This window comes from Phoenix dactylifera, chromosome 8, assembly GCF_051530095.1.
Source record: "Phoenix dactylifera cultivar Ajwa chromosome 8, Ajwa_hap1_PhDact_Kaust_v1.1, whole genome shotgun sequence".
NCBI lineage: Eukaryota > Viridiplantae > Streptophyta > Magnoliopsida > Arecales > Arecaceae > Phoenix > Phoenix dactylifera.
In genome coordinates this window covers 28,599,914-28,611,774 of record NC_143197.1, presented here as the reverse complement: position 1 = coordinate 28,611,774, position 11,861 = coordinate 28,599,914, and the positions used below count along the sequence as shown (strand labels likewise).

The 11,861-nt window shown below is 38.2% G+C and overlaps 1 protein-coding gene across 1 annotated transcript; it reads left to right on the top strand.

Annotated features, from left to right (window-relative positions):
- Positions 1-326: 326 nt before the first annotated feature.
- Positions 327-5,472, top strand: LOC103706258 (putative serine/threonine-protein kinase PBL1). The gene is made up of 5 exons (XM_008790313.6): positions 327-594; positions 1,489-2,167; positions 3,048-3,305; positions 3,930-4,049; positions 4,632-5,472. The coding sequence occupies exons 2-5, from the start codon at positions 1,526-1,528 to the stop codon at positions 5,259-5,261; spliced, it is 1,650 nt and encodes a 549-aa protein (XP_008788535.4). The 5' UTR covers positions 327-594; positions 1,489-1,525; the 3' UTR covers positions 5,262-5,472.
- Positions 5,473-11,861: the final 6,389 nt, after the last annotated feature.

Sequence of the window (11,861 nt, the reverse complement as noted above, 5' to 3'; positions counted from 1 at the left end):
ATAAATGAATATAACTTATAGATGACCTCTCGAACAAAGTACATCATTATTTTTTTTTTAAAATCTAATAATGGTTATTAAGCTGCTTCTCATGCCAAAAAATTTGGAATTATTTGAATCGAAATTTATAGGTGTTAGAATGAGGTCAAAATCATGAAAAGATTTTATGGCCATACAAAATTATCCCAAAAAAAACAAAATTCAATCAATATGCAGGATCGATGGCATTGTTGAGATTCAGCTGAAGTGGCAGGGGCATTTTCTTAGAAGGGTAGGAAGGGCAGGAACATAGAAAGTCGTCTGGCTGTGCCTTTCGCAATATCTCCGGCTTTGACCAGTGCCGCTGCGTCACCATCATCTTCCACCCCTTCTCTCTCTCTGTATACTTTTCTTCTTTCCCCTTTTTTCACCTCTTTGACTACTACTAATACTCCCCCAATTTAGCTTTTATTTTATTTTAATTCTCCTCTCCTCTTCCTCTCCGCCTCTCCTTCTCTCTCCATTTGTCATCTTATCAGGGTTTCTCAATCTTTCCACTGAAATATTTGCTTCTGGAACGGTGTCGCGTGGCGAAGCTGAAGGCCTTCCTCCAAGGTTGGATTCTTTTCTTCCCTCTTTTTTGCTCTTTTTGGTGATGATTCGAGGAATTTTGATCAAAAGAGGAATCGGGGTTTAGGAGGGATTCTTGATTGTTTTTAGGTTTTATTTATCTGTTAAATTTATAAAGATTGAAGCTTTATCCGGAATCTTGTTTGATGGGTTTAGGTTTTTATTTATTTCCTTTTTTTTTCGTCCGAGTCTTGCTGATGGGATGATCTTGAATCGTAGATCTTCTTGCTAATTTTACGGAGTTTTGGGTGGAATTAGAATTACAGGTTTTTATTGATCGTTTTTTAGGATTTTGTTGATGAGGAGATTTGAATAATGATTTGGAGGCAGTTGGGGATTCGTCCAATGAAGATGCGGTAACTTGGTCTGGTCAATTGAATGAGAATTTGCATCAAATCGTCGATTCTTCTCGGAATAATTGTGAAATTTAGGGAAGGAATATAAATTGGAATTGACCGCTTGTTAGACGCTTTTTTTTTTTTTTGAGAGAGAGAGAGAGAAGGAGAAGGAGAAGAGGAGGAGGAGGAGGGGGGGGGGGGGGGGGGGGGGCAGGCTGAAAATTTTCAGGCGATCTTGTGGGCATGATCTTGATCTTTTGTTTGTATTATTATACGGGACATGGATTAGGTCACACTCTTCTTAGTAATTGAAATTTCAAATCGTCCAATTTAGCTGATTCTGTCATTAAGTTACAATGGAAGCCGTGGAATTGTGTGGCTTAAGCATGCAATCATACAATTAGTTCTAACTGTTATGCTGATGCAAACCAGCTGGGTTGGTGCTTTCTCTTAACCGGGATAAACGATTTTCAATTTAGTCCTCCCCTTAATTTGAGGTTTTCTAATTGTATTCTGCTGATCCTACTCTTTGGTCTCACAGAAAGCGAGATAAATCTGATTCTTTAAAATTCAACAAGATGGTGGGCTGCTTCACTGCTTTGAAATGTAAGAAGAAGAAGAAAAGCGGGCATTTCGTCAATGAGAAACCTAATATTAGTAAGGAGAATGTGGCTACCTCTCTTCCTGAACCAGAATCTCGTGGTCCATCGCTCCAATCGGCTCCTCCAAGTTTCAGAAACAGAACCGAATTGTCCCGATCAGCCAGTCGAGTGGCTAACAGCAGAGCCCGAGCGTTGTCTGCTCCTTCTAGCCTTGTTGTGGCCTATCAGGATGCTTTCTCGTCAATAGAATTGGATGACCAAGAAGAATTTAAGGGTAGAGGAGGATCAGTAAAAGAGCAGCGCTTTTCAAATCCCCTACCTCTCCCTCTACCATCGCCTCAGGCGACCTCTGCCTTGAAGAATAGGGGAAGTTTCAAATTGAGCAATGCTAGTGGCCCTATTCTGACTTCTGGTCCTTTGCCTTTGCCCCCATCAGGGGGAGGAGGGCTTCGAAATTTCTCCTTCGAAGAGATTTCCTCTGCCTGCCAGCAATTCTCCGTTGATCGGTGTGTGTCAGAAGGTATCTCATCCACAGTTTACAAGGCAACCTTTGGTGACGACACCATGGGTGCCAAGAGGATTGAAGCCACTGTCACTCGTTTGCTTCCTTCCTCCCAGGTAACATATGCACAGATATCATACTTGCCCATAGTTGTGCACCAAGGCATTCTTTTCATTTATATTTGCTTTTTGTTTATTCTGACCTTTGCCTTGAAGGTGCAATCCATGAAGGTGAAAATACCCTATTTATGGTTAATGGTGAAGATTCATGTCAGTTACCTAGGACACTAAGACTGATCTGCAATAAAATCAAAACCACATCTTTGTAAAGTGAATTGTATAACAACTTGAATTAGCCAACCAAGTTGACGCCATAGAACTTCTACAATATAACACATGAAAAACCTCCACCATCTAGAGCCAGTTAATAATCATGACAAGTGTTCTCAACCATTTCTATATTTTGCCCAAAGACTAAGATTTCTGCAGTTTGCTTATTATCACTATTTGCTACTTGAAGGACACCAGATCAATAAACTCTGGCAATATACTTGCATGCCATGCATGTTGACATCCTGGGGGTCATACTCTGCGTAATTGAATCCCTTTTGCACATATTTTCCTGAATCTGAGCGCTAGTACTATTGCTGATCTTTTTACATGGTTATATATGGTTAACTTGTTACACTGCCCGCAATGCATATTTTATGAATTATGATGTACTTGTATTTTGCTTGAATACACTTGCGAGTGCCATGTTTAAGGCCGAAAGTACTACCTGTATTTAACATTCTTGTAATGTTCTGCATGATCTGACAATTACTATAGTCTAAAACTGGATCAAAGAGTTGCAAACAGATGGAAATGACTTGCTTCTGTTGTATGCCTATCTAGTCCAAAGCTGTGCTTTTCCTACCTATTTGTATATTTATGATCTGATATCTGATCGAATTGCCGGAGGATATTTGGAATAAGATGCATGTTTCAAATCTTGCAGGGCTTGAAGGAATTTCTGAATGAGATGAACACATTAGCAACCTTACAACATCCTCAACTTTGTAAATTGCTTGGTTTCCATGTGCGTGAGGGCTCTGATGAACGGATGTTGGTATATGAGAGGCTTTATTATGGAAGCTTAGATCGAATGCTTTATGGGAGATCTGATGGTCCTTGCATTGACTGGAGTACACGGATGAAAGTAGCCCTCTGTGCTGCACAAGGCCTTGCATTTTTGCATGAAGAAGGACCTTTTCAGGTTACTGAACTTCATCCTTGACCTGTTTTATTGTTGATTTGAACATCACGATTTGAACCTTAGCTGTGAGTGCTATTTTTGCTGTAATACAAATGGAGCTCAAAAGGAATTGTGGTTTTATTTCAGTTGGCTTGCTCAGCAACTTGACCTGTATTAAAAAAATGTTCTGTTCATGACGTATATGGTTTCCAGAAATTTTTGAAGTGGTTTTACATTATAAAAGAATGATTTTATTTTTTGTAGTTTGACTGCTAGACTAGTCTGCCATTCGATTAGCCATACAATAAGGTGAAATTTTGACTGTAACAAACCTGAAATCCTTGATGTTGATTAAACATTAATGCAGGATTCAGAAAATATATTTAGAAACTTAATTTACCCTGAAATGACATAAATGCCAAATCATATAGCCTCTGAAAGGCAGGTTCAGCAAATTTTCTTCTGATATAGTCAATTTTTTATTTAAATATAGTATCAATTCATCAAAAAATAGATGGGATTGTGCTCCCCTTTCTTACTTGGGAAATTGTGTAGGGGAATCTAAGGACGATCAATTTTATTTCTGTTTTGGACTCTAGGTATACTTCTGGTTCTTATCTTATAATGTGTTGCTATTTTTTATAGGCTATGTACAATGAGTTCTCAACTTCAAATATACAAGTCGACAAAGATTTCAGTGCAAAGCTATCAGGATATGGATGTGTGAGCCACAGTACAGAGATGGAGATTACAAAGTCGACCGCTGTAAGTGCCATTTTTTTATATGATAAAAATATGACCACATATTACCAATGTTATACTCTAGTCAACTATGGCATGTGCAGATGCAATATCCTTTCGTATTAAGGGTATATAATGTTTGTAACTGTTCATAATTTAAAACATTAATTTTGTCTACATCTGTAGATCAATTTATGTCCAACCAATTCATCTGCACTGACATCATGGGTGCATATCTCAAAGACTTTTTGCACGAAGTTTTCCAATCCATGCAACCTCTTGCACTTGAGCGATCCTCTTGACTATGCAGATTAGCAATTAATTTTTCTTATTAAATTAGAACTACATTTACCCCTATTACTTCTCAAAAAAATCATTATCGTTTATTTGTTCTGATTTCTTTCCAGAGATATTTTATCCATCTGCTTGGAGTATATCAACTTGTAACGCCATAAGAACTTCGGAAATCAGATTATAGGGAATTTAATTATGATTTTATCTGGTTATTGCATATGTGAATAATCTAAAAATTTTTGGAGGAAAAATTCTCTTTTAACTTGTGGTTGCTCCCTGATTTTTAATCTTGGGTAAACCTCCACTCTTCAGGCTACTGCAAATCTATCTGTGGAGACCTTGGAGAAAGGATTGCTTACTCCCAAGAGTAATGTATGGAGTTTTGGCATAGTCCTCCTTGAACTGCTGACTGGCAGGAAGAATCTCGACACACGCTATCAGAGAGAAGAACGGAACATCGTCAAATGGAGCAGACCTTTTCTTGCTGATGATCACCGTCTATCCCTTATCATAGATCCCCGCATCCAAGGGCGTTTCCCTCCCAAAGCTGCTCGAACTGTTGCTGATATTGCCCTTAAATGCCTTCAGAAGGACCCCTCAGAGAGGCCCACCATGAGGGCCATCATGGAATCCCTCAAAAATGTTCAGGACATGAAACACCCCTGCCGCTATCCCCTGCAAGAACCATCTGCTGTGGCAGGCAAACAGATGCTGAAATCTCCAAGCCTCAATGGAATCACAATCCCGCCGCCACAATCAAATTTTTCACCTTCACCCCCATCACGAATCCAAACATTGCTGTCGCCAAGAGAGTCCATGAGCATGCCTCTTCCCCCTCGAACTTGTTCTTCCACCATCTCAATGGAAGAGAATAGGATAAATGCTGTTAGGAAATCACCCTCTCCCGTGCTGCTACCGAGGCCTGGGGTGGAAGGATTTTAATTGTTCATAGTTTTTTCTCTTATTCTTTTTTGGTATTTTTATTAGTTTGTTTTCATTTTGTAATTTGTATTTTGATTAGATATACAAATTGTATGATGTCTGTTCATCTGCCCATCTAACCCACAGGAATATTCATGGGGTTATGATGACAAATTGTGTATAAAAGAAGAGTGTCAACCTTCTCTTGTGAATGGATTTCAGCTTTTTGCAAGGAGTGTCAAGTGGACCTTGTTTAGCCTCTCCATTGTGAGCTGCTCACGGCTTCTCTTTTTCTGCTATGATGGCCTCGTTTTGCTTATTTGACTATAGCGGGTCTAAGAATGTTACCCGAGTTGATGATAACAGTTTCGCAGCCTTGCTGTAATTCATGTTATGCGGAATAACTCAGTTCATTCTCAGCCAAGGATATATAGCTGGCCGGTTCTTTGCAGCATTATTTTGTCCTCCAGCTTGGGCCCTCCCTTTCTACAATTTCTTATGATCTTTTCTCATGTCCGGCGTCTTAACTTCTACGTTGGTTCCAATCGCCATTCAACACATCATCAAACTATGCGGTCGGCTCAAGGTAGGCACAGGTTCTCTCTTTTTATGACAAAAGATGCGGGAACGCTCGAGATTCAAGGTTCTTAGACTTCTGCCCTCCGTACAACTACCCTCGAGTACCGAGAGCTCTTGGTTTGGTCTATAAAGATGTCATGGTTAACCTAAGCCACCCCTCTTTGCTTTTCCATTTGCCACTCGGTTCTTGGTTTTGGGTCCACAATTCAGGCAACCTCCATGCTTTGCAGCTCCTTGGGGCCCCATCAATACCTTAAGGCTTTGTATTAATCTTCATCAGACCTTTCCTTTTTTGTTGGGTTGGCTGCAAGTTAGACACGCAGCCTCCATGTCTGAACTACATGTCTTGCATTGCTTGCACCTGCCATTGCAAGTTTTGCCTCTCTTGTCTGGACCTTCTATGGTTTTGATTCAACTTTGGGTATTTTTCAGCAAATAGGTTAATCTTGGACACCTAAATAACTTCAAGAATCTCCGAATCACTAGTTTTTTTAATGGTTGGCATTTCGGAGATAGTAGATCGCATACAATAGCTCGAAGTGTCAACATTAGCACCATGTCCGACCTTTTCTAGGATTGTTGTGTGAACGCCCTCATATTAGCTTTATCTTCTCTCTCTCCCCCTCTCTATGTATATGTACATATGTATGTAGGTATGCGTGTATGTTTAATAACAAGATCTGTTTCTCTTAGAGTTGGTTTGATTACCAGTTGTGATCATGCGGTTCTTTGAACACCTATCCTTTTAGGTGCTTGTCCAAACAAAGGAGCTTGCAGTAGCTTGAACTGTCTTAAACTACTCAGTTACCAACAATAATAAATACGTGACAGAAATTTTAGATGAGATTAGGATAAGAACATCATTTTATTATCTTTGAGCAAGCTAAAACAAGAAGTAATTTCTTGTTAGCAACATCAAAAAAGAAGCAGTAAAACTCATAAACATATATGCTAATTTGTTTTGGTTGTTTAGGCATGAACTTCTGGAGGTTGGTTGCTCGGTGAGACAAAAAGAGAAGGACATGGTGCCATTTATGAAGCAGGTCACTTAACGTAACATGCAGCCTGTTGTTTGTGTTGCACCATAAGATTTTCCTTCTAGCGGCTTTTTTTTTTTTTTTCTATGCATGGTTATCTCTTCCTGAATTTGTCTTTTTTTTTTTTTTGTTTGCGCGCGCGTGTGCATGGACAATATTTTTATAATCTTCTTTCTAATTTTTCTGAATTTTGGAGGAAGGTTGACTTTTCTCTCTCCTTTCCGTTTACTAAGTATAGAGATGCTATTTTTTTCCTTCTTCATTAGAGCAAAGGGAAAATCTAAAGGAGACAAGATGAAACACAAGGGAAACTGATGTGGAGTGAAATTAATACAAAGACGAATATAATAGAGAATCCTACCAATTTTGATCCATATCGATTTGAGATTGAACCATCAAAACCTCAAAACCAATAGCACCATTTGCCTACATTCCCTTTGGAGCTGGACCTCGTTTGAGTGCAGGCAATGACTTTGCTAGAGTTGATGTCATGACTGTTATGTACCAGCTAGTCACAAATTTTGAATGGTCTCAGCTATTTCCTGAGGAGTTCATCACACGTCAACCACTTCCGTCCATCCAAGAGACTCCCCAGTCCATGGGAGCTCTCAGAATTTATCTAAACCATGTGGTATTATAAGTTTGAAAAAAGAAAAGTTGGCGTGTTACGTTACGATAGTCTTGTTATGATACTCATAATAGGGAATTCTAATGACTCTTAATTTCTACATTTTTCCTTTCTTTTATAATTTTTGTTTTGTTTCAATTATAATATAATACTGCCATCAAGTCTAGGAATTCAAATCATCAGCTTCAAATCAAAAAAGTATATATTGTAGATCAAGATTTTGCATGCTTTCCAAGGATGCAAAATCACAAGGTCAGACATTATATTCAATGTGGAGTTTGAATCCTCTAAAACCCTAGCTGTGGTCTGTTTCTAAAATCTGGTCATGATAACTGCTTCTATTAGAATGAAAACAAGTGTAATTTAATGCAATTCCCATTATGATACCAGTCAAAATGAATAAAGAACATATGATCTTTGTTGTTTAATATGATCCAGATAGTCTACAATAGATAAAGAACACTATAACCTATTATCATATAATTTTGTGTTGTATCCAGATCATTAATCATCAATGATGACAACAGGATCATTTGACTGATTGATCAGATTCTTAATCAGCACATATCGATTGCGGTAGCTATGCATCTCATAGAGGATAAAGATTGATTTTGACACCACACTAGAGCGCTTCTGCGACATATTTCAATCAAAATGTCATTTGAAAAAAAATATTCTCAATACATAATGGCCTAATTTATTTATTTTTTTGGTACATTAGCAACTCACACATGTGAGTATTGCGGAAAAAGACAAAAAGTAAAATAGACTGCAAGGAACCTAATGTATTTGAATTGCAACATGTAATGGTTCAATAATATATCTAAACCAATTGAGTGGCGATATCTTTGAATTATTCATGCAATGAAGTGGTGGCTCAAGGGTCCCTTCGTAGAGATCGCCCGCACCAAAGAAAATAAAAATTTTCATGTGATTGGCAATTAGGAATCACATCCATGCAGTGAAATTAAGTTCTTCACAAAAAGAAATGGATGGTCTCTCCAAATTGCTTGCTTTGTGGTGCAGCAAAGGAAACCAACTCACACCTCCTTCTCAACTGCTCTTTTAGTAAGAGCATCTGATTCACAGTTAAAAATTGTTTGGGTATCATCGGACACCCTGCCGCTCTCCTTTATATATGACTCTATGGAGAATCGGGAAGGGTGAAGAAGACTCCCAACGAAGGATGTGGTTCACTTGTGCTTTCTACCGTTGGAACATCTTACAAGGGGGGAATATTGCCAGAGTTTTTCTTCAAAAGAGAAGTAGCATCAACTTGGTCTTCAAGATAGCTCTGATCTTATTCATGGAGTGGGGTAGCTCCTCCAGCACTAGCATAGCAAGTTTATGGAAGTTGGTGGCATTGAAGATTGGCTTTTCTCATGTCCGGAAATTAACCTCCTTTTTGGTTTGTTCACTTGTGTGAGAGTGAATCTCGGTGTAGTAGTAAAATTACTCTACCGTCGCTTGAAGGTTATGGGTTTGAAATATAGAAATAATCTCTCGACATGCAAAGGTGAAGTAGCGCGAATCTGACCCTTTTTCTAGACCTTGCAATAGCAGGAGACCTTGCACTAAGCTGCTTTGTTACTTCTTCCACCACATTCTCTTTCTTAATAAAGGTTTCTTGGTAGGAGTAGTTTAATACTGTTTTCCAAGGAAAAAAAAAAACAAGGTGGATCAAAAAGTTACTTTGAATGACAAAATGAACCGAGGTGTTGTTCAGAAAATTGGGATTTGTATCTTTTAGGTAAGTTGCTGGTATCTCTAATCCCCGGCCTTGGGCTACGGTACTTGATTGTATGATTCTCTTATCTTAGTAAAAACATGTTAGATCTCAAAAAAAAAATAAATATTTAATGAATAGTTTTGAAGAAAGGCATCAACATATCATATATTCAAAATTGACAGTCATCATCAGATGATGATAGTAAGGTTGGCAAACAAGTAAACTATTCGCAAGCTAACTCGGGTTTAGATCGAGATTTGGCTCAAGTTCAGCTCATTCAATTATGAAATGAGCTAAGCTAGAGCTAGGCTGTGGTTGCTTAAGCTTGACTCGAATAGGCTCAAAATACTAATTTATAAAATTTTAATTTTTGTTATCTATATAAATATTTATTTTTATAATCATAAAATTGATAATTATTTATTATAAATTAATATATATTACATGGAGTAGAATGCATTTTAATTATAAGAATAAAATATAGTTGAGAATCTTGAGATTGTTATGTTAGATTATATGAATGAATGTCTCCAATACTTCTAAACTTTCGCTGTATTTCTCATGTAGGCCGGTGCACCCCATGGAGCTCAACAAATGAAATCATCAATGACAGTTGGAAAAATCCACTAAGATGGGTCATATCCCGCCGAGCTCGATCCCAGATCCAACGTTTGCTGCATAAGAATGGATTGAAATGACCAAATGTCTAATCCCTGGCGCTGCATCATTGGAAACTTTCAGGGGTGGAGCCTTCCTCGTTATCGAAGAGCCAGTGGAATCTTTGCACTGGAGAAAAAAATACACAGCGTCGTTGTCGATTGCAGCAGGATTCTGATTCTTGGATTTGTCTGTCTTTTTTTTTCCGTTCCCACCAGTCTCTGCTTTCACGTTGATTTCTTTGTGACATTTTCCTTAAGAGAGAATTCCATTTCTCATTGCTGAAAACTGCAAGAAGAAAGAAATTTGACACGGCTAAATTACGTCAGAATGATGTGGTGAGATGTCTAAGGTTCCTCACGCATCAATCATTCTCTTTTGACCTAAAATCGGCTTAGGATTGGCCGATTAGAAATTTGACTCAACACAATCAAATAACTCAACAAGCAAGCTAAAGAAGCGTGCCCCCAACCTGCCTCCCAAAATAATTTGATACCTATTCTTGAATTATACACCAACAGCACATCTTTTTTTTTTTCAAAAAAATCAACACATCAAGCACTATAGTCTCCATGTAGATTTATTGTATTTGTTGCTAAACTATCGTTATTAAACCTAAAACTGCGTGTGGACTGCAAACCCTGCAATTAACCTGCATAAAACTCAACGATCCAATTTATGGTTGGGGATGAAATTAGAAGCAAGTAAGATTTGGATTTGGGAAGGGCATGTATACTCAGATTGTCATAATCTAATTATTAGTGTAGATTATTGGAAATTGGCATTTGACTTGGATTCAGTCTGAATATAACTCAATGATAGGCCTACCACTTGGGACAAACACTATCTCATAGGATTCCTTCCCTCATATGGATGTAATGATCAGGTCTGCCACAAATTGAGAACGAAATCCCTAGTTTGTGCAAGTGTGACTTGGGATGAGTCAACTTGTAGGTTTTAATAGATGTCTGTCGTGTCCCATCATTCACCACCAACATAAAGTGGACACCTTGTCTTGAAAGTGGATGTCAGATTCTAAATCTGAGATCGTACTATCAAAAGATATTGCCATCATAACATAAAATTAATAATTAAAATTTATATACAAATTTATCCCAAATAAAATATAATTAAGAAAATGTAAAGAACTATGAGAGAAAGTAAAAGGAAGAGAAAGAGACATGGAGAACTTTAGGTGATGGAGTGCCATGAAGGGAAGGGGTTCCATTTATAGAGGAGCCCCAGGATCTCCAACAGCCTGAGAACTCTTAACTTTTTTCCAAACTCAACGGAGGAGACTCCCATTAGGAGTCTTAGGAGTCTTCTCCTTCTCCAGCACGTGCAATGTACGTGCCATGTTGATGAGCTAATTTCTCTGGTCTAGGCCAACCAATGGGCCAAGCTAATCCAATTCGAAGTTGAGTGTAATAACTTAGGACCTTATCCAATATGGCTAGTTGGAAGGTATTATTTGGATTCCTTGATTCTGTATAAGTACCTAAGATCTACCTAGCGAATAACTGACATAAGACTAAACACACTCCCACACAAATCCTCACATACTCTCCTTGTTTAAGCCATGACATCCTCATCAGGTTAAGGATTCAAATCCATTCAAATTTAATCATAAGCACCACGATTAGCCCGTGGTTAGTCACAATGAATCCGTGCTGCAGTGTCCCCTAGTCCTCATAGATTATGGGCCAAATTCGCTCTGATACAATTTGTAAAAATTCATGACCTCAACTAAAATGGCTAGCCGAAAAATATTATTTGGATTCCATAATCTAATATAATAATCCAATATCTATCCAGTGAATAATCGATGTAGGCAGTACAAGAAAATACATATTCAGCGACTAAGATTCTAGTCGCCGAATAACCATATTTGGTCGCCGAAACCTTTTCGCGACTAGCATATCCTTTATCGCCGAACCCTAGTCACTGAAAGGTTTTGGCGACCAATATTGTGTGGTCACCTAAGGTACACC

Bases quoted from the DNA above. Each gene is read 5' to 3' on its own strand.
- LOC103706258 (XM_008790313.6), top strand. From the start codon at position 1,526: ATGGTGGGCTGCTTCACTGCTTTGAAATGTAAGAAGAAGAAGAAAAGC. The intron at 3,306-3,929 runs GTTACTGAACTT...TATTTTTTATAG, and splicing joins ATGAAGAAGGACCTTTTCAG to GCTATGTACAATGAGTTCTC. The intron at 4,050-4,631 runs GTAAGTGCCATT...TCCACTCTTCAG, and splicing joins AGATTACAAAGTCGACCGCT to GCTACTGCAAATCTATCTGT.